General features: G+C 39.0%; 1 protein-coding gene across 10 annotated transcripts in view; it reads right to left on the bottom strand.

Annotated features, from left to right (window-relative positions):
• The window catches only part of NBEA (neurobeachin), a 689522-nt gene extending 687637 nt beyond the window's left edge, over positions 1 to 1885 (bottom strand). For all 10 annotated transcript variants that reach the window (XM_045473789.1, XM_045473805.1, XM_045473824.1 and 7 more), the window contains exon 1: positions 1478 to 1885. In XM_045473789.1, the coding sequence (XP_045329745.1) occupies positions 1478 to 1765 (288 nt within the window). In that variant the 5' untranslated portion in view covers positions 1766 to 1885. The remainder of the gene's footprint in view (positions 1 to 1477) is intronic.
• Positions 1886 to 25481: the final 23596 nt, after the last annotated feature.

The raw sequence follows: 25481 nt of genomic DNA, 5'->3' as shown, positions 1-25481 counted from the left end.
ATCAACGTGGTGACATTTCCCCAAACTTACATTGACTTTTGTGGTGATTTATTTGAAGGTACACAGAAGTAGAAAGCGGTGTATTCTATTTAAACAGTAATAAATGTAACAAAGACATATTCTCCTATCTTTGATTTGATGTACTAGCAAAAAAAAAAAAAAAAGAAAAGAAAGGAAAAAAAAACACTTCAACTTTTCTGTGAATTTAAGAGGTTCATAAACCACAGACATTAATCCATGTCTCAGGGCACCAGTGCTGCAGCTTTCTTTCAGTTTTCCAATAGATCAAATAAAAATAATTGCTTGGCTAAAAAATCAGACTGCATGGGTGTTATAAAAACCCACTGCAAGCATATTTTTATATTCCTGTGACTCCACACCAAATACAATAGTCAACTGATCGCTCGATTTAAGCCTTGTCTTCCAAAATCCTACCTTACGTGTGTCAAAGACTAGATATTGCAGAGGAAACTGTTTTTAAAAGCTTTGCTGCAGCAAAAACTGCATTTGCAAAACATTAAAAATGAACTACTCTTTAATTATCTGCAATTTATGATTCTCCTCTCTTTATTTCTTCCCATTTCTTCCCCTGACATCTTGAACGCTTCGTAGGCTCTCCGTAGATAGCGCAAAACATTAAGTCATACACAGTTCTGCAGTAACTCTTTCTTATCATGAAACAAACCAACACCTTTCCTTTGGTCTTTATCCACATGCCACGCTCTCGGAAGGCAACCATAGAAACCAACCTGTATGATTTGGTGCCCTCACATTTTAACACCTTGTGCGCGCGCACACACACACACACACACACACACACACACATGACTAACAGGTCAGCATATTCAGGGCAATATTACAAAGAAAGAAGGCTGCCTAAAAAGAGATGGGGCGCGGGGGGGGGGGGTAGATGCTGCTACAACACTCTCCATCATAATCTCTATATATATTTAAAGGCAGATGCAAAACTGCATCATTTCCCTCATTCGAAAACATCACAGCCCAGCTGCTCAAGTTAGAGCTAATGCGCTTCTCACATTTCAGTAGCACGGGGGAAATTAGGCTCTAGGGGCAAGGCTTTCATCCTCGGAGAGCGACACCACGGACAATTAAGAGTGTAGAAAAAAGAACCCCGGAGAACAGGGAGGTCTCCTCTCCCCCTAACTGAACTCTCAAGTCGACCCAAACCCTGCACAAGGAATGATTTCTACTCATAGAAGAAGTGATGGTAAGCGGTGTTAACTTGGGCACCGCACTCAGGTGGCAGGAGAGGACCAGAGGAGAGCGGGGAGGTGGCGTGGCTACGGCTGCGCGCAAGCAGGTCACCCGCTGGGCAATACCCGCCCGACGATCGGTGCTCCCAGGGACGCGCTGCGTGTGCGACCCCATGGGTGGAGGTGTGGGAGCGCGAGGCTGGGGGGGGGGGGGGAGGCTATGGGGGCTGGGAGGCAGATGGAGAGCACGCCTTTTCCCTTACCAGGTTGAGCACCGTCTCCACGATGTCCCTGTTGCTGACCTCTCCGACCTGTATGAGTCCAATCAACACTGCGAATTTCATCCGGATGTTGCGGATCGGCACGGAAGGGTTAATCATCCCCGCGGGCAGCACCACCGAGCCGGAGCCGGACGCCCCCCTCAGCTCCCCCATCCCGCTGCCCCCGCCGCCGCCGCCGCCCCCGCCGCCTCCGCCTCCGGCCCCGACGGCGATGAGCCCCACGGGCTGAGGCTCGAGCCCCGGGCCCGGGCCCGGCTTCTCGCTCGCCATTTGCCCCCCTCCTGGGGAGAAGGGAAGAGCAGAGGCGCTGCCTCCGCCGGTACCGTTATACCTGCCTCGGCCCCCGCCCCCCGGCCGTCGCCTCGGAGCCCCAGCATCCACCAGCGCCGCGGCGCCGGGCCCGCTCCCGCCTGCGCGTCCGCCCGGCCCGCTCCGGCGCCCTCCCCGGCGGAGGCGGCGGGTTATTCCCAGGCTTATTCCCGGCGGTGGCTGCGCCGCTAACCGCTGCCCGGCGAGCGGCAGTGCCCGCCCAGCAGCTGGACCGCGGCTGCCGCCGCCGCTGCCGCTGCCGCTGCCTCCTCTCTCTCCCCCTCCCGGTCCGTCCGGCCCGGCCCGCCCCCCGCGGAGATGCGGCCGCCGCTCCGAGATGCTCCGGGGCGCGAGCGGCTGGCCAGCACGCTGGCCGGTGCGGAAGCTCAGGCTGTGGCCGACGCTACTGACGCTCCGCTGCCGCCGCTACGGGCGCCACTGTTGTTGTGAAGCCCCGACGCCGCCGCTCACTCCGCCATGTTGCCGCCCCCTGCCTGCGGTAGCGGCCACTGCGCCTGCGCAGAGCCTCCGGGGGCGGAGCCCTCGGAGCACCCCCTCTTTTGCCCTGCCCTCCTTCTCTTCCCACCCACCCACCCCGCCACCCCTCGTTCCTCCCCCAACCACCCTGAACGGATAGACAGGTGAGCAGGTGCATGGGGACCGCTGCCAGACCCCGGGGCGAGCTGGTAGAGGCGGGGCGGAGAGTGGCTTCCGCGTACTTTTTCCCTTGAGGGTGGATTCTCCGGGTGAGGAAGGACACAGGGAGTGTGTGTCTTGCCTCCGCTGCCTCCTCCTCCTTCCCTCAATATCCTCTTGCTAAGAGGAGGTTCATCATCTTCGCCTTCATCATTGCATCCAGCAGCTGTCACTGCCAGTGCCACGTGCCTCGTAAGGTAGGGGAGTGGCAGACGACCTCTTTCTGCCCCTCTTCGCCCTTCCTCGCAGTATTTCCCGCCTCCCCCCACCACCCCCCACCCCCGAATTTCCTTAATAAAAAGTGGCTGGCAAAGCAGAAACAAACGCACGGTGGGGAAAGATCTTGCATTGTCGGGGAAGGATACGGATGGAGTGTAATGGTTCTTTCTCTACAGCCATGAAAGAGGCTGACACCTGCACACACAGGAACGACTTAAAATAGAACTTGTCAAACAGTGATCCGCTCTGGATGGAGCTCCCAACAACAAACAGCTCTTGAACTCGCCTACCAGCCTGAAAAGGCTGCACTGTGTGACACTAAGGGTAGTTTGCTGCGAACTACAAACCCCACATTTTAAAAATCCCTTGCAGTCTTCAGGTACGATGCCAGCTAATGATACTTCCCTTTTTCTTAGTCGTGTACAGTTCAGAGGTTTTTGAAATGATCTAAAAACGTAGGGAATCCTCACGGCCAGCTTTAATCTGTGAAAAAAGTAGATTACTGTATCTGCACAAATATAAAAACAAAAATATTACTGTCAGTTTAAGAAAATTAAAATGTATATGGTAATCTTGCTGCTACTATTGAATTAAAACTAAGTAGGCATGACTGCTGTTTTCTTCTTTGAAATGAAGGATGTAATTTTCTTTAATATTTCATGAAGTATGCCCTTTTCAATAAAGCCACCAGAAATATTCGGTATCTTGAGGTATATACAAGTCATTCCAATTGTTATCTCAAATAAGAAGAGTCAATATACAAATCTATCATAATCCGATTTTTTATTACATTTAATCGGAACAGCTAGTCAAGTTAACTCTCAGGATATTGGAACATGGTAAAATTCTAAAGTACTATAGGTTGTGTATAACACAGCTCCTCAAAACCGGCCCTTAGGATTAGTTTTTAGTTGTGTGTGAATTTGTTTAAACTTGCACTGAATTGATTAAATCATCAAGCAAAAAAATCCCTTTTGAAAGAAGTGGTAATTGGTACGTCCATTTATATTACATGACAATTGAATTATAAAATGCTAAAACGATTGGAACTTTATGAAAAACTTACAAAACCGATAACTTTTAATAGTATGAGTTAGATATGCTATAATTTAAAAATCCTGTGACATATATAACCACCTAAAACATTTTTAGTGCTGTCTACTTTTGCAAGTGCTATTTTCATTTGTAAATCTAAAATGATGTATCTTAACTATGTAAATCCAGACTGAAAGATCATCTCACTGGCTTTTTTTCACCCCGCCGTGTGTGAAAATATGGCAGCAGGTTCTACCTCTTCCTATTTTTAGACTTCTTGCATGAGTGCTTTGAGAGACAGTGACAACCTGAACTTTCTATTTCCTTTCCAAATGAATAGCTTAACATCATGTTGATATTTTCACTTTAATTTTCTCTGTATTGCTTCTTAAGCAGTATGGGTGTGTGCTTTGGTTTTGTTTTTCTTATTCGTTCCATTTGTATGTGTTCATTTTCCTTTAGTGGAGATAGGGAGTGGGTAAAAAGGATGTCACTTTCTCAAAGTAGGAAAACTCTGATACTGTCATACACGTACCAATATCAGAGATATTTTAAAAAGCTTACCTATTAAAAAAATGTTCTCCAGTATGCTGTCAGCTTCTTGAAGGCAGTATGGTACTGTGGAAAGTGCAGCTTTCTCACAACTTACTACCTGTTCAGCCTACTCAATTTATTGAGCTAAGTCTCCTCATTCACTAACAGGGATAAGAATATCTATCCCATAGGGAAGTAAGAATTCAATGAAATTACTTGAACTCAACAGCCAGCATATAGTAAATATGTCCTTGTACCCTTAGTATACAGACACAATATGTGTTGAATGACCTATAAACACATGTAAAACCAATTATAACCACACACAGGTCTTTATAATTGCACAGTTTTATGTTTTCAATAGTATCCCCAAAAGCATAAAGTTTAGAAAAGACAGCAGGTTTGTTTCCTTTTAGCCTACAGAGCCTATGTCCCTGCAAATGTACAAATAACTTAGTGTTTACATTAACTAACAATATTTTGACATAGAAGCTACCTAAAATATTCATTTTTTAAGTCCCCAGATTAAACAATATTTTGTGGTGAATATTAATTTTGTACACATTTTTAATAGATGCATACCCCTGCTTCCAAAGGATGATTTTTCAAAGAAAAGAAGCCCATGAATCTGAGTTTTAAGAAGGAATTTTAAAAATTTTAATTCCAGTATAATTAACATGCAGTGTTAGATTAATTTCAGGTGTACGATATAGGGATATAGTGTTACAGATGACATATCAAGAAGTGATATTGCATAGTGGTTGAGAACACATGCTCCGGGGGCAATAGAACCTGGGTTTGGATTCCAGTTCCCTCAGCCACTATCTGCATAGTCTTTGGTAAATGACTTCTCTTCAAAGCCATAGTTTATCAAATCCAAATTAGAGATTCATAGGATTAAAAGATGAAAGAAGTTAATACGTTTGAAGTACTAATGTAGTAGCAAGTGTCAATAAATAATGTTTTCGTTCATTGGCTGTGGGAAAACACATTGTTGTAGTTATTTTTGCGTTTTCAGCACCTAACATGGCTGGCTTGTAATTTACATTCAATAAAAGTGTTCAAAAATAAATGAGTGAAAACAGCAATTCTCCTGGCTAAATAGTCCCATTTCCCTTGACCTGTTCTTTAAAGAACAGGTTTCTAGCTTTCCTCTAAATTTTATCTGAAAAGTGTAGTGTTCAGGTAGGCAGGTTTAGACCAGTAGGTTTAGACCAAGTTTAGACAGGGAATAACTCTTTTTTTTTTTTTAAGTTTATTTATTTATTTTGAAAGACAGGGAGAGAGAGAGAGAGAGAGAGAGAAAAAGTGTGTGTGTGTGTGTGTGTGTGTGTGTGTGTGCGCGCGCGCGTGCACAAGCAAGGGAGAGAGAGGGAATCCCAAGCAGGCTCAGTGCTATCATTGCAGAACCCTAGGAGGGGCTAGATCTCACCGTGAGATCGGGACCTGAGCCAAAATCAAGAGGCAGACACTAAACCCACTAAGCCACCCAAGAGCCCCCAGAGAATAACTCTCACCTGAACCTCAACCTTTAGAAATACAACTCATGTTAATGTAGCCCCATATCGGTTTAGTTTGGTTTCATTCTGGGTTTGACAGCAACATGACACTAATGATTGATGTTTGGCATATAATAATTTTGGTTCCATTCCCCTCTCATGTTAAAATTCTTATCAACTGAACACCAAGGCTTTTTATTTTGCTGTTATTGTTTTGTTTTGTTTCTAGACATGCTGCTGCTAAGCAGTAACACAACCCCCCCCACTTTGAAATATAGAGTACAGGATTTTACATATATATTTAAATTTAATTTAATTCCTTTTTTATTTTATTCAATTTTTTATTTAATTTTCCATTTAAATTTAATTTGCTGGGAATTTCTTAATCCTATTTATATCATACAAAAAATGGTCTTCTTCCTTTTATATTATCTGCAAACTTGAACACAACACTTCTATATCTTCATCCAAATATTTGATTAAACAGGATAAAAACAGCTCTATAGTCACTAGAAACATTCTGATTGAAATCAATTCGCAGTTTTCAAACTGTAAGCCTCAACCCATTAGTGAGCCTTGAAATAGATTCAGTAGGTTGCAACCAGCAGTTTAATGAAATAGAATAGAAAACAGAGTGGAAAATATCAAGTGCATCTATTATTTTAAATATATATATATATATATATATATATATATATATATACATACATTATACATATGTATATACATGTATGCTTACATGTAAAATATCTTTTACTGTAAGTCATAACCAAGATGTTTGGAAATCCCTGATTTAAGTTGTTTATAAACACTTCAACTATTAAACAGCTACCATCCTGTACTAACAACTAGCCTATATTTGTCTAACTTGTGCAGAAGAATATCATAAGGGAACTTGACAAGTGGCTATTTGAAGTCCGGAGACACTGTCTCTGTGCCTGGGTGAAATTAAAGTAAAAACTATAGAGAGGTGTGAATTATTATCAGTGTTTCCGACATAACAAGCTAACCACAACGTAAACAAGAAAACGTGTTTAATGTGATGACAAGACTTACTGCTTCTTTGTCCAATGAACGAACCATTCTGTAATCTCACCTGCAGGTAATATTAAGCTACCTGCTATGATTTTTCAAGAATTTATCTCCTCCTTCTCTCCTTTGACACTTTAATTCTCCAGCACTTCTCTATGACTCCTCAAAGACCACTGAGAGTTGTTAAACAGGATCTAGTTTTCAGATTCTTTCAGGATCAATGTATATAATTTGTCCTGCCTTGGGAACTTGAAATCATTTAGACTAGCTAGGTGCCTTTTTATAATTTCTTCACGAAATTTTAATTTCACTTTCCTCCAACTAGTTAGTTCTACGTTTCTCACCCCAACTTTTTTTCCTGAGCAGAAAACACAGATGCAAAATAGAAATTCAATACTTGTTAACGAATTTTACACAGATTTGGAATGGCTAAAATGTTGATGCTTACCAGCCAACAAATATTTGAGGGCCTACTGCGTGTAAGAAAGTAGACTAGTAGAAATGAATGATTTCAAATTTTCCATTTAATCAGCATGTCAATACATTAAATGTATCAGATAAGTGGTATAGAAATAATAGGCACTCTTGATTTTTGAAAGAACTAGACATCATGCAACCATAATGCACACATATATACCCTAAAATATCCCCCTGAACATACATACAAATGCACCACACACACATGCATGTTCACCATCAGATTGGTCACACCTCTGCCCCTTCTTCCTGGGCGAGATACCCAGCATGTATCTCATTCTTTTCATCCTCAGTGAGAACCTACTCACTTCATACCTGCTCTCCTTGTCTCCACACTCACTCTTCTCCAATCCATCCTGTACATGGTAATTGTCCTAAAGTTCCAACTTTGTGGATGGATTGGTGTGGTCAGAATTTTTAACTTATTATTGATTATTAATTTACTTAATGTGTTAATTATAATAACATCTACATGCATCCATGTCTTCTGGTCAAAAAGTCTAAAAAATGAAGCCTAGAGTCCTTATCTTAGCACCAAAGGCCCTCCATACTTAAGCTTACTTTCTAGTTTACCTCATTCTGTTCTGGGCAGGAAAGCTACAACAATGGCTCTCAACTTTTAAAAAATTTTTTTTTAATGTTTTTATTTATTTTTGAGACAGAGAGAGACAGAGCATGAGCAGGAGAGGGGCAGAGAGAGAGGGAGACACAGAATCCGAACCAGGCTCCAGGCTCTAAGCTGTCAGCACAGAGCCCGATGCAGGGCTCGAACTCCTGGAATGTGAGGTCATGACCTGAGCTGAAGTCGGGCGCTCAACCGACCAAGCCACCCCAGCTCTCAACATTTGTAAGTACTATGACTCTTTTCATCATGAAAAAAAATTGTAGACTCCTAGATTCCTACCCAAGAAATTTGTTATTTTAATATCCATTGCAAAAAATACAGTAATGGAAAGCCATTTTCAGTTCATAATTTTAACTTTTTAAAAGCCACAACATGTATATATATTTGAATGCAAACACACACACACACACACACACACACACACACACACACACAGACACACTGTGTTGTGGGTTGATTTGTGTTCCCCCAAAAATATGTTCAAGTGCTGTCTCTGGTACCTGGGAATGTGACCTTGTTTGGAAGTAAGACCTATGTAGATACTCCCAAATTTAGTTGAGGTTATGCTTGAATTACATAGGCCCTTAACCAAATATGACTGGTATAAGAAAAGGGAAAGACGGGCACCTGGGTGGCTCAGCCGGTTAAGCGTCTGACTCTTGATTTCGGCTCAAGTCATGATCTCATGATTCATGAGATCAAGCCCCCCGTGGAGATCTGCACTGAGAGCATGGAGCGCCCTTGAGATTCTCTCTCTCTGTGCCTACACCGGGCGCTTGTACATGCAATCTCTCTCAAAATAAATAAATAAACATAAAAAAAAGAAAGAAAAGAAAGAAAGAAAGAAGGAAAGAAAGAAAGAAAGAAAGAAAGAAAGAAAGAAAGAAAGAAAGAAAGAAAGAAAGAAAGAAAGAAAAGGGAAAGTGATACACAGCTGAACAGGCACCCAGAAAGATGATGGTTTGAAGACAGACACAGGGAAGAAGTCCATGTGAAGACAGAGGCAGAGACTGAAGTTATGCTGCTCTAAGCCTAGGAAAGGTAAGGGTTCCCAGCAACCACCAGAAGCTAGGAAGAGGCAAGAAAAGACTTTTTAAAAAATTGACGTAGGGGCGCCTGGGTGGCGCAGTCGGTTAAGCGTCCGACTTCAGCCAGGTCACGATCTCGCGGTCCGTGAGTTCGAGCCCCGCGTCAGGCTCTGGGCTGATGGCTCAGAGCCTGGAGCCTGTTTCCGATTCTGTGTCTCCCTCTCTCTCTGCCCCTCCCCCGTTCATGCTCTGTCTCTCTCTGTCCCAAAAATAAATAAACGTTGAAAAAAAAAATTAAAAAAAAAAAAAATTGACGTATAGTTGATATACTATGTTATATTTGTTCAGGTGTACAACATAGTGATTTGACCATTCTTTACATTACTCTGCTACCATGATAAGTGTAGTCACCATACAACATTATTACGATAGTATTGACTATATTCCTTATGCTGTACTTTTCATCTCCATGACTTATTTATGTTATAACTGGAAATTTGAATCTCGTAATCCCCTCCACCTATTTCACCCATTCCCACATCTGCCTGCCCTCTGGCAACCACCAGTTTGTTCTCTGAATTTAAGTCTGTTGCTTTTGTTTGTTCCTTTGTCTTATTTTATAGATTGCACATATAAGTAATATCAAATGATATTTGCCGTTCTCTGATATGGAAGATATTAGTATGGAGATTCTTCAAAAAATTGAAAATAGAAATACCGTATGATCTAGTAATTCCACTACTGGGTACTTACCTAAAGAAAATGAACACTAATTCAGAAAGATACATGCATCTCTGTGTTTATTGCAACATTATTTACAAAGCCAAGATATGGAAGCAATCCAAGTGTCCATTAATAGATGAATGGATAAAGAAAATGTGGTATCTATCTATCCAATGGAATATTACTCAACCATAAAAAATGAAATCTTGCCATTTGTGACAACCTGGATGGACCTAGATGATATTATGCTAAGTGAAGTAAGTCAGACAGAGAAAGGAAAAATTCTTTTCTAGAACCTTCAGAAAAAGCATGGCCCTGTTGATACCTTGATTTTGGACCTCTAGACTCCACAACTATGAAAGAATAAATTTCTGTTGTTTTAAGCCATCTAGTTTATGGCATTTTGTTACAGTAACTCTAGAAAACTAATATACATGCATGCAACGTACATGTGTCTGGTATTTGTTCTGTCCATAAACAACATCTGACATGTATATAAGTAGGCATGGATCGCTTTCAGTAAGTCTGAGGTCCCTTGGCTGGGACAATGCTTCAGCCAAACTGAAATACTCTGTTCCCAGTTAATATATTGTGCTTTCCTATTTTGGTGCCTTAAGAGTGTTCTTCCTTCTGTCTATAGCACTATCCTCCTCACCCCTCCTATTAATTTCAATAGGAAATTTCAATAAGTGGCTTAAATGTCATCACCTTCAAGAATACATTCAAAATCCAGCCTAGTTGAAAGTGATCTGAAATTTGTACCCATTTCCAGCATTTAAAAAATAAAAGATTCTGGCTTTTTTGTTGTTGTTTTCAAGTAGCATTGGTTGACAAATTTTCACTAAAATTAATAGTTTCCATTTCTCTCATTTTCCAAAAGTAAGCAATTCACATGACAATATATATAGTCACCTAAACTCCCTTCACTGAAAAAGTTTTTGGTAGAATATATGCAATTATTTTTATGCTAATTAACATTGAAAATATTTTAAAGAATGGAGTTTATGGTTGATTATTGTTAATCATTATAGTTGTTATATACTATTCATCTCCTATCTGCCATGCACTTTTACATGTATTATGTCCATTTTTTAAATTTTTTTTAATGCTTATTCATTTTTGAGAGAGAGAGAGACAGAGCACAAGCAGGGGAGGGTCAGAGAGGGAAACACATAATCTGAAGTGGGCTCCAGGCTATCAGCACAGAGCCCAATGGGGGCCTTGAACCAATGAACCATGAGATCATGACCTGAGCTGAAGTCAGAGTCTTAACTGACTGAGCCACCCAGGCTCCCCTAACATGTATTATTTCTAATCCTTAATATAGTCCTTCAAATAAAATATTGTTTCTCTCATTTTTCAAATGAGGAAACTAATATGAAGAGAGATTGTCAGTTGTGCAAGATCATACTTTAAGTGACAAAATTGTGATTTGATCCCCCAAGTATACTGGCCAAGGCCTCAGGTGTATTCACAATCCCACATGCCCTACATTGGGACCTGGATGGGGCCATTAGTTAATTTCTACCAAATTTACCAAATGAAAGATAATGAGCCTGGGGAAGGTTATTTTAAAAGGACAAAATCATCACGTTTTTGCGTGTTTTGGTGAAAGCTATCCATCAAAAGATGAAGAGTCAATCTGTTTTTATATCTCAATGCCTATGAAGGTTAAAAAAAAATTCCATTAGCCTTTCTGTTTCCTGGGAATCACTTTAATTCTAGACAAAAAATTACTTGGGATAAATAAATAGTTTTTAATTATATTCATTAAGATTAACCAAAACTTAATTTCATAGTCCCATTAAATATATCACTCCTTATTATGCTTTTCTGGCGAAGGTTTTGTTATGTGTCTATTAATCTCTTATTCCCTATTGAAAGTATTACTCTGTGTCTATATGATTATAATAAGAAGCATATACTCTGGGTAGAAGCAGGAAAAGAATGCTATGAGGAAATGCCCAAGGACCCTTTGGAATGGTAATCTCATTAATACAATCTCTTCAAAGTAAGCGAGAGCATTTTTAGCAAACTTTAGCCCAACCAGGAGATGGTGTATAGAATCAATTTCAGCCTGGTACTGGTGCATAAAGCTTTGGATTAGAGGCTTTCTGAATTAGTGCCAGCAGCTATGGATTAACCAGTGGAAGAATGGCTTGAAACAACTACCTCATTGATCAATTAAGAGGTAGTACATGGAGACAATTTGAGATTTGTGCTTTGATTTCCTGGGGCTGCGGTTTATTTATCTCTTTTCACTTCTTCCTGAGAGTTTAATTTTAAACATTTTGAGGCATACATTATATACGGCCTCTTTGTTGCTAATGTGAAAACAGTTCCTAAATCACATAAGCATAAGGTTAAAGGATATCTTAAGTGATCAAGATGCTTAATCACATCTAGTAGTTGAGTGTGTGTTAAATATCCATGAATGTGTATATTAAACTTTTTTCTGTTTGGCTAATCTAAGTTTCTGAGAAGTAGATGGAATGTCATACGTTGGCCACAGCTTTATCCCTAGTTTCTTTGTTTATATTAAAACAAATTCAACCTGATTTATTTTGCAATCGCAAGAAGATATTTCAGGGCTAGTCACATTCAGTAAGCACATTAAGATCATGGCCACATGATTTGCCCTCGTAATTCATATCATAGTGTTTTCTTTCATAAACACAACCGAGCTCACATGGTTACTTTATAAAATATGGCATTTCTCCCAAACACTGTTTATTGTTTTATGTTCCCATTCTAATCCCAAGTAATCCCTTGAAGTATGGTATAATGGCTAAAGGAATGGTTTTGAAATCAGACAGATTGGGTTCAAATCCAGACAAATTGCCTTTGAACCTGTTTCTGCGCCTGTAAAATCTAACTGTCCCAAATGTATTGCTTGGAAGATTTAAAGAGATGAATCATATAAAGCACTTAAACCATGTCTGCAATAAGTACTCAATTGATAATAGAAGTTGTGCTTATATGTTAACACAAAAAGACTTAGTAGAATTTTGTGAGTTTTCAAGTTATATAATTAAGTACACTAATAGCCACTTGTATCTCTTTTTTTTTTTTAATTTTAAATTTTTTTTTCAATGTTTATTTATTTTTGGGACAGAGAGAGACAGAGCATGAACGGGGGAGGGGCAGAGAGAGAGGGAGACACAGAATCAGAAGCAGGCTCCAGGCTCTGAGCCATCAGCCCAGAGCCTGACGTGGGGCTCGAACTCGCGGACCGCGAGATCGTGACCTGGCTGAAGTCGGACGCTTAACCGACTGCGCCACCCAGGCGCCCCGCCACTTGTATCTCTTTATTCATTGACCTGACTTTCCTTCCTTAAAAGAGCAAATAGGAGGGTATTTTCTTCTTTCATTTTTTTAACATAAATAACTATATATAGTATATATACTATGTTTGTTTTTAAGGCCCTTAACTATTTACTTTTCTATCTCAAACTTAAGTCTCTTACCTCTGTTAAGTACATAAAACCAAATTAGCTATATACATTTTCTTTGTTTTTCACTAGTCATAACAAGAGAAGACATATTATGAAATAGGAATTTTTTTCTGAGGCTTTCTAAAAATAAAAAAAAAAGCCAAAAGAATAAGCAAATAATAATTACAAAATAATCTTTTATAATTTATTAACCCACAGAAGTAAACAGCCTACCAAAATGTACCTGAGGTTTTAAACCAGACTTTTCTGTTGTTTCAAGATCTGACTTTCTCTGCCTTTCATTTTTATCAAATTTTTGCGTAATTGCTTTTTTTTTTTTTTTTGTAAATAAAGTTTAGTACTTTAAATTCCTGCCAAGACAAGGAGAGTTTTTCCTTTTATTTTTAAAAAGAAACAGTAGGACTTCATGGGGTTAACTTTTCCAAATAATTTCTTAGGTGCATCAGCCCTTCGCATCAAGTTGTTTTCTGTAAGTGTTGTGTACCTGCTTTCCCAAAAACTTTGTGCCTCTCAGTTCATGGGAGATTTTATAGCCTGTTGGGTTAATTGACTATTGATTTAATATACCTGTATGTTTACTGAATTCTGGCCATTCCATCACGTGTTCCTGGTAATTGGGGTTTTGAGTACTAGTTTCCCCGGTGCAGTATCATTTAGATGCTTGTTATCTATAAACTGAAATAATAACCACGACATGTCAACATAGATGTGGATCTACCCATAAAAAATAGGTTGGGTATTGGTGGCTGCAAAAATTTTTTGTATTGGTTGTTGGCATATAAGCAAATAAATGGACATGTGCAAAAATGTGCAGAACCCAGATTACCTGGTTTCTAATGATGAATAGGTATTAATCCAAATGTATCTACTTATATATTAATGGCTTTTTTCCAAATTGGCCAACTTTTTCAGAACAATTGTACCTTAAAAATTGCATGAATTTGCAGTCATTCTTGGAGTTGGCATTATGCTTCTTATAATTTCTGTAGATTACTAATATAATTTGACTTTATTGAGCTTTTGGTGTTTTTTTACCCTCATTTAGAAATACACATAACAGTAAATAATATATTACAGTTGGTCAACAGTTCACTAATTGCTTTATTCTTCAAAGCATGCAGGGAAAGTATACCAGCGAAAACTCATGAAGGTTTATAATATACAAGAATATTATGGCTATGTTTGGAAAGATAATATTTCTTTAAAATTTTGTATTTTGTTTTCATTTTTTTTCCTTTTGCAATGAACTTTCATTTGGAGAATTTTCACTCATGATTTTTATGCTTTTCTTTCTTATATTTTGCTAATACCAAAAATGGTGATCCATTGTGTCATATTTTAAATTAATATGTACAAAACAAGAAATATTTCATTAAGGTAATTAATTTTCCATATTTTATTCATATCTATAACTAAGAAGAAATCGAACTCTTTTTGTTACATCAACTTCACAAATAATAAAAATAATCACAAGAACAACAAAATATTTTTATTGAATCTTTCCCTGTGCCTGTGCTTTTAACTATCATGCCATACGCACTCATATAAACCTTGTAAGTAATTGTAATTTAGACACATAACATTTACTCATCTGTATTATGGCATTCCCTGTTATCCAGGAAGATTACTATCCCTGGTGCTGAAACTGCTCTGTGTAGTCCTTGTGGTTGAACAAAGAAACATTTTCTCCTAGTCATACCTTTTAATTGAAATTATGAGGGATAAATGTTAATACCTTAACAAAATATTAGATTTCACACATTAGCATCTTGATTAATGATCGAGACTAATATTTAATATTCTACTTATTCTTGCTATCTTTATTATTGGAAAATTTTGCCTAGAAGGTAATTAACAGTACACAGTACATTGAGAAGTCTATAAATGTTCCTGATATCAAAACATATTACTACCCACCAAAAAGTTGACCTTGTTCATGTTAACTAGCATTTGACTTAATGTGTCAGGATTAAAGGATTTGTTTTAAAAATAAATATGTGCAGGGGCGCCTGGGTGGCTTGGTTGGTTAAGCGTCGGACTTCGGCTCAGGTCATGATCTCACACTCCGTAAGTTCAAGCCCGCGTCAGGTTCTGTGCTGACAGCTCAGAGCCTGGAGCCTGCTTTGGATTCTGTGTCTCCCTCTCTCTCTGCCCCTCCCCTGCTCATGCTCTGTCTCTCTCTGTCTCAAAAATAAATGTTAAAAAAAATTTTTTTAAATAAATAAAAATAAAAATAAATATGTGCAATCAAATTCCCTGTAATAGCCCACTTGATTACAGGTAGTTAGCACTTATTCAATGCTTATAATAAATAGAATTGTGGTGAAGTGGGCTTCCTCTGAGAGAATTGTTTTGCTGATTCTGAGTAGGGGTCAGGAGTTGGCTTTGCCTTTATATATTTCCATAAATAGAAGTATATCAAGTTTTAGTGTAATTCCTCCTCAGATAGGTAAACCCAGAGTAAACACTAGTCATTGACACAGCAAGAATAGAACATTATAGATCTAGTGAGACCCTATCTTGGTCAGGCAGTTCCATCTGTATTTATACACCCATATGGGGACTTTGGGAGCCAAGGGACCTTTTACTGGGATGTACAGCAGCTAAAATTTGGACACCAAAAATTTCATTCTTGACTAATAAAATCATAAATGTAATCTAATTTCTGTGTGTATTCTCTTTTTGTGAATTTGTACCTTACCTAAGAAGTATTGTGTGTAGGGGGAAGTGTAATATGTAAGTTGAATGTGAATGATATTAAACCAATTATTAGTTTTATCTGATAAAATGTTAATTTAGGTGTTTTTTCTATCACTAAATTACTTCATAACAGGAATTTTCTTTTTAACTTCAAACCTCAAGCACAATTTTCTAGGTCACTCTTTAAAATAGAATAGTATTGGGGCTCCTAGGTAGCTTAGTCGGTTAAGCATCCGACTTTGGCTCAGGTCATGATCTCACAGTTTGTGTGTTTGAGCCCCGGGTCGGGCTCTGTGCTGACAGCTCAGAGCCTGGAGCCTGCTTCGGATTCTGTGTCTCGCTTTCTCTGCCCCTCCCCTGCTCACACTCTGTCTCTCTGTGTCTCAAAAATAAATAAAACATTAAAATTTTTTTTTTAAATAGAATAGTATCTGTATTTTATAACTGAGTAGATTGATTTCTTTAACTTTTAAGACATGAGGTGCTTTGCTATATAAGCACCTTTTTTAAAAAATATAACTTATTGTCAAGTTGGCTAACATATGGTGTATAAGCACCTTTCTTTAAAGTTCCTTCTCCTGTATTCCCTGTCTCTGTGATTGGCACCACCAACCCTCTAGACTGCTTCTATTCTCTGTTAATCAGGTCCTACGGAGACTACTTCCTAAGTATTTTTTAGGCCTGTCCTTCCTGTGCATCACCACTAAGTTCAAGTTCAGATCCTTATAGTATCTACCCTGGATTATTGCATTAATTAGAGAGTCAGCCTCCTTGACTCAGGTCTCATTTCTTCTGATCTGTTTTCCACACTGACATCACAAACTATATTTTTAAATAAACTAGAGCCAGTTTTGTATAAGACAAATACATACACAAACACATGCTTTAAATCCTGAATGATGATCCCAATTATATATAATAGGAGGCACTTCATGATCTGGTCTTGACCTTTCAACTCAAACTTGTCTCCTGTCATTATTTCCCTTGCACATTATATTCCAGCTATTTCAGAATATGTAATATTCATGGAGCTCTCCCTAGGGTTCAGCCACTGTGTGAAGTACTTTATATATATTTTGTCATTTAATCCTCAACAACTTTAGTCGGAAGGTCCTATCATTATCCATATTTTATAGTTAAGAAAAGAGAAGTTAGAAACTTGCCCAAGTTATACACCTAAGTAGTGTAGCAGCTGAGATTTGATTCTACACAGCCTGCCTCTAGAACATACAGTGACTTTTCTATACTAAAGTACTTGCAGTTTCCTAAACCTGATATTTATCATAGGCCTCTATATCTATCACATGCTCCTCCCATTATCTGGAAAGCCTTTCACAACTGTGTCTACCCGTAGGGCTCAAGATTATCCCACAAGACTTGACTCCAGCTGTCCCATTTCCATAGAAGTTTCTCTGTCTCCTTCAGCAGAGTTAAAGCCTTGGCACCTGTGGCACCTTCAGAGCTCGAGGAGGTCACTGGATGCAGTGGATAGAATGCACCTGTGATGTGAGACAAGCCTGATTTGGATTTATGGCTCTGGTGCATATTGGCTTTGTGCCTTTGAGAGTGTCATGTCATCGCTCTGAATTTTAGTTTCTTTTGGAATTAGTAATACTTTTTTCAGGGAGCTAAAGGATTCAATGAGTTAATTTAATGAATCACATCAACCACAATACCTAGGACATAACAAACATTCATTAGGTTTCTCACCTCGCTCCTTCCACTACAGCCCTTGAACGTGGATGGAAATTGTTCATCTCCTTACTTGCCTGAAAACCACTTCTTCATTTGTGGCTCTACAGTGCCCTGTAGGCACTTGTGAAAAGTGTGATATGAATGAATGAGCAACTGAATGTTTGATACCTAATGGCATGATTTGTATTTTGTGGCCTGCAAATTAGTAAAATAGCAACACCTGGCAAAGAAAAAACTCCAGCTATATACCTTTTGCTTTCTTCACACAGTATCTAAAACCTTTGGCTCCTAATGAAAACAAATTATAACCAAATGATCTCTTTGAATGTGACTCAGATTTTATGTAAATAAAACAAGTGATGACAGACAAATGTAACATTAAAATACTAGGCGACTAAAAAAAATCAGTTCATAATCTCATAGTCTTGGGATGAAGAGAATGTGTATTTATCAATACGTAGATATATATTGTGCATATGTATGTATATATATATGTATATATATATATCTTCAAATAAGTAGAAGCTGCTGCTTTTCTGGGGCTATTGTTTTATTTTTTTAAATATCTGGTACTGTCTGATATATTGGATGTGGGTATTTATGATCAGGAGAAACAACATTCCAGGGACGGCTCCCCAGAATTTTGAATTATGAGATATGAAAGTAGAAGTAAAAGAAGGCAACCGAGGTGGAGTGTTTGAGAATGCTGTGTGTTACTACTTCTTGGGTCAACTTCCACCCTCCCTTTTATAGAATTGTTTATTATGCATTTCAAGCTCTATGCAGTTGTGGGCTCTCGAAACCAAAGCATCTAATATTAGAAGATGCCACAGTTGAAAAAACATGGAAGGTCAGTCTAAACGTGTAAACAAGTTAGAGGTCCACAAAATTAGAGATCATTATCATGCGACAGGTTTTAAATGATCATGATTTCTAGAAATAATTTCATGTAAATTACCTATGTAAATACATTTAAATGTGAATGATTTGGAAAATGAATAGCAGGTCCTCTGAATAACCCAATATATAAGTACTTACTAAGAGCATGGGTTCAAGGAGCAAAATTCTTATGAAGCTTCTGCTCGTGGTTTATTCAATAAGATGCTTCTGTTTTCTGAAACTATCCATTACATTCTCATTATAAAGCTTGTACTAAATTAAAAAAAAAAAATAAAGGCCTCTTCTTTTTAGTTTTCCTGCAGTCCCTGTTCTCCAGGGTGGGGAGGTTAAAAATAGAAAATCCCACTTTTATGTCTATACCATTTGGGTGCAGGGCCAAAACAGGCTGTGAGGCATTGAACCTAAGCTCCCTTCTGCTGGTAAATCCCATTGTCCTTCCTCAGTTACACGCAATGGCAAAAAATAGAAGATGAGATAGTATGTACCCGAGTAACTCTTTAAGTATGTAAAATATCATTAAGTTAACATTAGAATTGCACAGTATCTACTAACACAGAAATGTGCAACCTCAGTTCTCAAGGAATTTGTTATGTTAGGTCAGCCCCATATATAATTTGTTTATCATGAGGGCTGAACCTTACGTAAGGGATATGTACAGCTTGAGGGGTTCATTTTGGCTAGATAACTGAGAGACACTAAATTCAATAGAAGGAATTTGTGAAATAGTTTTCTTAAAGATGTTTAAATGAAAGTTATCCATATCTTAAATGCACATCTGCTTAGAGACAGAGGGAAGAACTAAATAACATTTAAGGATGGTGCGCTTTTTCTATTCAGTTATTAGGAAAACATTTTGAAAATCAAGTCAAATCCAGATCTTCCTATCCTGCTGATCAAAGATCAGGGACACATGAATGGAATGGAAAACATTCTCTAGTTTTGTTTGTTTGTCCTCTAGTGTTTTTTTCTTTAATGTTCCAACTCACATTATTGTAAGTTTAAATGAAAATTAAATGTAATTTTCAATATCCGAGTAGTTGAGTGTGATTAACTAGTAGTTACTCTCCCCACCTCATCCTCCTCCCTAAATTCTGGCTACCCAGCCTCCTTGAAGCTTCTTAATAGCCATGTGACCAAGGTTGATGACTGGTGTGTGTCAGTGAAGTGGGTCCTTTCCCTCTTTCCTCTGGTTAGCACATAGACATGGTGGTGAGCTCTTTTGTATCACTGGCATCACACTAATGGGAAAAACAGAACAAAAGGAGTCTGAGTATTGACAACCATGTGAAGCTGCACTGCCTTACCAGCTTGTTTTATTATATAACAAGGAAATAGTCTCTTTTTCTTATTTAAATAACTTCTTTTGAACCTCTTTCTTAGCTGCCAGACCTGTATCATAACTAATACAGAACTAGGTACTTGGAAGAGGGAATGAACGGAACAGAATCTGAAATGTATGGCATTAGCTTAGAGTGCCCCAGCAGGCAACAGTGACACAACTGGTGAGTCTAGCTAGGTCATGGGAAAATAGTTGCTAAAACTATTGCCTGTGACATCATAGAAGACAGACCACATGCCACCTGAGCCTATAACTCCAAAGAAAGTGGGTACACAGCGCCTGGGTGGCTCACCAGGTTAAGCATCTGACTCTTGGTTTCAGCTCAGGTCATGATCTCAGGTCTTGTGAGTTTGAGCCGCACATCAGGGTCTGCCCTAGCAGCGTGGAGCCTGCTTGGGATTCTGTCTCTTCCCCTTTCTCTCTGCCTCTCCCTGCTTGTGTGCTGTCTCTGTCTCCCTCAAAATAATTAAGTAGGTTTCTAATTTTTTTAAAAGAAAGTGGATAAAACCATTCCAGATCTTTGATGTAAGCTGGCTGCTTCTTGCTGCTTTCAGCAAAACCTTTAAAAGAGAGATGAACTCTGGCAACAGCTGGTCAACCTGAAGCAGAGCAGGAAAGGATCACAAGTGCCAAGAAGACTCTCTGCCCATGGTTTGCCATCCAAGTTGACTGAAAAGTCTGGAAGGAGCCTAGCACCCTGTCAACACTTCTGTACACTGAAGTAGCTATTAAAGGTGGCTCAAACTTAGCAGAAGATAAAATTGTGGCCCCAAGCCATGGTGGCCCAACAGTGAGACCCAACTCAGGACTTAAAAATTAGATTAAGGGTTTGGTCTTCATACCCAAGACAATTTTTTCATCTGGCCTCAAGCTGCTGCTTTTAAATCGGGAGGTAAAGCAAGAGGGGGACAGAAACCAAAGCCCAGTAAATGAGAGTCAGGGAGTTCTCAGGCTTAAAAATCTTACCTAAGATCTTTGGTTTGGTCAACTTGCTTACAAAACTGAAAAAAAGCAAATATATTGGGAGTCTGATATAGTTTTGAGAGAATTATATTGCCCAAGAAATGCCTTTAAAACCTGTACTGATAGTTAGATCCCTAAAGGAAACCCTGGACTCAACCTGCACTCTCAGGAAGCAGCTACAAAAGCTTTGCACTCCCACCCCCCTTTCCCATCTACTCCCTGTGCCTATTCGGCTGTAGCCATGATGGATAGCGAACTCTGAAAGTCCATTACAATGGTTTTACTCTGAAAGTAAAACCAGGAACCACAGAGGGTAGGAGATGAGCAGGCTCCTCCAGAGAACAGAACCCGAGATGGAACAAGGAACTCTACTACATTTCCAGAGCAAGAAGTTAAAGGAGTTGATAATTTCAAGAATTTTATAATTAATAAAAACCAGAGGTGTTTGTACATCTCCAGGTCTTTCCTTTCCAAAAGGGAGTTATTACAAATAGCCTATTCATACTATGTGATTATTTTATATGGTTGAATATGGAGGAAAGCTGATCATTTGTTGTTCATGAAGAGCCACCTCTGGACTTTATAAAGAGACTGCATATCACTGTGGAAAGTATATATGTATCTTATGTTTAGGTAGAAGGGTGGGTTTGGATTTTTGAGTGGCGAAGAGGTGTTGTGACAGTTAAGTGTCAATATCTGTTTTCCCCCCTTTTTAGAGTAATGGAACCCTGGTTTTTAGGTGGGTTCCTGGACATACAGAGCAATTATACTTCTTAGACTCTTCTCAGTCACTATGCCAAGAACCTACTAGCCAATTAAATGCGAGCAGAAGTGAAGCATTCCACTTCTAAGATTTGACATAAAAGCATGCATGCCCCTCCCACTGGTTAATGGGTATACCAGTGACCCATCATAAGCCATGCAATGAGGGTTAACACCCTAGTCACAGAGAAACAATAAGAAACTTGGTTCTCCGATGGTTTTGTTATGGAACAAAACCACAAAACCAGCTTGAATTCTTAAATGAAAAAAAAAACCTTCCATTTTGAGAACTTACCGTTAATTTAAACATTTAACATATTAGCCAAAGCTAATCTTAGCTAATATGACTGGCTTAATTAGGCATCCTATTAAAAGTGAAAAAAAGTCACTGGGAAGAATCTCTCACAAAGTAGAGATCTCTCATACCAAGCTTCCCATTACTTTTCTGGAGGAAGTACTATTCTGGACTAAGGGTAAAACTAAGAAATTGAGAACATATAATCATTTACTTCCAGCTTACAAGTTCATCTGGCAAAAAATGACTTTTTTTTTCGAAGGAATCTCTATTCTTGGATATCCACCCTAAGCGGTGTTAAAAATGAGAATAGGGCAGGAGAGAAGCAGAGTAGTGTCACATGAAAAGACTATTCCTGAGAATACCGCTGATATTAGAGATTGTATATTTGTAGTAGCATCAGTTTCATGGCTGCTGGATGTTCTCCAGCAGTATTCAGCAGCATGGGTATAGGAAGAGAAACATTGACAATAGTACTGATGCAAGATGAGGATGCTTCCAGGCATTCACCTCAGACGACAAAGTTAAAGATATTAGCTTCAGTGTGGTTGTATCAGGTGTTGTATCATAATATCATATGATTTAGTCAAATAATAAAGTTAAGACAGGAACAGTTGATAAATCTGGAAAATAGGAAAAAGGTCTAGATCACTCTCAGCTCAGAGAGCCAGTTAAATAGAAGTAAGGAATAAGATATTTTGAGGAATCAAAATAAGAATCAGAATAAGGATATTAAAGCTTATGAATTTTGATATGCAGCAGTTGGGGTGATAAAAATGTCTAGGACACAGGAGGTTGGAGGCAGAATTCAAAAAGTACAGATTGTCAAAGCTTAGGCAATCAAGGACATATAAGGTTAGATGTTAAATGAGTTAACCACATGAGCAAAGAAGGGAAGGCAAGTAAGACGATGATGGGACTTAGGAAGAGAGGACATTCTGGAAATTAGTGTGGTGGTGGTTGTTAGAAGATGACATAGCTAGATGGAAAGATCCCCAAAGCAGAAGTTTTTGTACAAGGGTGAGGAGCAATGATTTGAAATGATCTGGAATAGGCAATGTTGAACTAAAGCATGCAAGCCCATTTTTAAATTCTGTGATAACCTAGCTTTTGGAGAAATGACCAGCCTTCACTTGGGGCCATTTCAAGGGAAGCAATGTGTCCATAGAGGAAATTGAATTTTAATTAAAACAAAGAAATGGAATGAATGTCCTGTAAAGAGGTTTTCAGAAGTCACAGTGGAAAGGTTTGGGAAGGAAGGAAGCTTCATTCAGTAGTGAGGCACAGAGAGGTGTGTGGATGAGAAAATGTAGAGGATTAGTAGCTAGTGGTTTCCAAAAAACTGAACAAAATGATTTTGTAGTTGCCTATTGTCTTCCCTGATGCTTCTGAGGGAGATGTAACTAAAGAACCTCCAAAGAAATAATTATCGAGCCTCCAAAGTAACACTGGTCTCTATCTGTAGGGTACAGAGTAAGTTCTTTTCTAAGGCCCCCTCCTGCAAGAATTAATTATTTGACTTAAAGATAGAAGACTGAATGTAAATAACAGCAAAATTGTCTCTGATGTTATTGTAAAAACTAAAATCGTGTCACTTTGTAAATAAAGTAGCATCTTTCCAACAGAGAATACTGACCCAATGTCAATTTTATGGCTAGTTTTAAAATTCAGATACACCTTTCCATATCACTTAATTGTGCCTCTTTCAGTGAAAATATAGTGCTGCCTTCAGGGAGCACACCTCCCAAGAGATGACTAAAATCAATGAGAAATCCGATGTCTATTTGTTAGTAAAGACGTGCAGTTTGATGGGTCTTTTGGGACTATACCACTAGTCAGAGATTCTAAAGCAAAATTAAGTGGAGCATAGATGCCAAAAATCTCAAGAGATCCTTGAAGGATGAAATGTGGAAGATGGAGACCAATTTTGAGAACTGCTACTGGTGTAGACCTGATCCTCCAGAAGAAGATGGCAATGGAATAGCATTCACACACACACACACACACACACACACACACACACACACACACACGACAGAAAATAATATTAGTCCCTACTGGCCAAAAGAATATGAGGGGCACCTGGGTGTCTCAGCTGAGCGTCTGTCTCTTGGTTTTGTCTCAGGTCATGATCTCACAATTCATGAGACAGAGCCCCATGTCAGGCTCTGCGCTGACAGTGTGGAGCCTGCTTGGGATTCTCTCTCTCCCCCTTTCTGTCTCTCGCCCACTTACGTGCTCTCTCTCTTGAGATGAATAAATTAACTTAAAAAAAAAGAACATGGAGAGATGTTGAAGAAAGGACCTTTAAACATATGCAAATGAATAAAATGAATGAATGCCATGTGAAAAGAGATATCCTTTCAGTACTTTTAAAAATCAATCTCTAACAGCTGATGCCATGATTGGGAAACCCTTTGATGAGGACTAATTTCAAAATTATTATTTAAAAAGGTAAATCTTTCTTTAATAATGCAAATTAGGAGAAGTATTTATCATTTTTAAGTCTCCTATTAAATATTTGGATCTACTTACGAATATGTATTCGTCATCTGAGATGCTGTGTTTTAGGCCCCCCGTCATCCTAATGATCTCAGCCTCCCAACTTGCTGTGGCCACAATGCACATGTACTCATAGTGTCTCCTCTTAGAATCCAGGACTCCTTGGAGTCCTCTTTTTCTCATTCACAGGTAATAAACTATAGCCCTCTTTTGTTAGTATCATTAAAGAAGAAATATTACTTACTTAAAGTAAAAGACCAACTTAAAGGTAATCCTTTTGTCACAGTAAATGGGCTCACCCTAGCAACTCTAAAGTATTAAGAAATTTAACACAGTTTAAAAGTGGGTAACACAGTTTGAGTCCAGACTTAACTAGGCAATTTACAAACTGTGCAGTCAGGGTGTTACAGAGTCTTGGTCACATCTTTCTGCAGGCAGCAGCATGGTACTGCATATGGTTCTTTCAGATGTTCTGTGTCTTTTCCTGTTATTGTAGAGGTGATATGTGAACTGCACGAATGGCATACCTGGTTTTTTGTTGAGATTCATGGGCGGCACTAAATAAGATAAAATCTTTAACAAAGAGATCCTAGAAAGAATCCAGCCTACCATCACTGAAGTTGTAATCAAAGCAACTCAGCTGTGAAAATTAAAGACAGTGGGATTTTTGAGTTTTTGCCTTGGGATTTGCTAAAGTGAGAAAACCGCAGGTAGAGGAAAAAATGAAACCACCAAGACATGGTAACTTACCACATTAGTCTGTATTTCTGAATGTGCAAATCCAAATTAGAGTAAATCCAGTGTTTTTGCAAACGCTTATTGCAACCTCTTCTCTGTCCCTTGGCAGTGACCTGTTCCATGCGTTCAGTCAACAAATATGTATTGGGCGCCTACTTGTTCTAGGCACTGAACAAGAGTCTAGTGGTGCCTAAGACAGAGTTCTCCACTCTCATGGACCTAACGGTCCACGGGAGCAGAGAATTAGCAAATAAATATATCAGACAGTGATATGCACGGTGAAGAAAGTGAAACACGATGACAAGCTAGGGGGTTTCTGGCTGAGTTGACATTCCTGTGTTGGAGTGTCTCTCTAAGGAGATCATATGAAAATCAAGAATACCAATGGGAAGAACTGTCGCAACAACACACGAGGCAGAGGGAACGGTTAGTGCCATGATCTAAAACGGGAGTCAGTTTT

The sequence above is a fragment of the Leopardus geoffroyi genome, chromosome A1, assembly GCF_018350155.1.
Source record: "Leopardus geoffroyi isolate Oge1 chromosome A1, O.geoffroyi_Oge1_pat1.0, whole genome shotgun sequence".
Taxonomy (NCBI): domain Eukaryota; kingdom Metazoa; phylum Chordata; class Mammalia; order Carnivora; family Felidae; genus Leopardus; species Leopardus geoffroyi.
The sequence above is the reverse complement of the archived record's forward strand: the minus strand, read 5'-3'. Positions and strand labels throughout refer to the sequence as shown.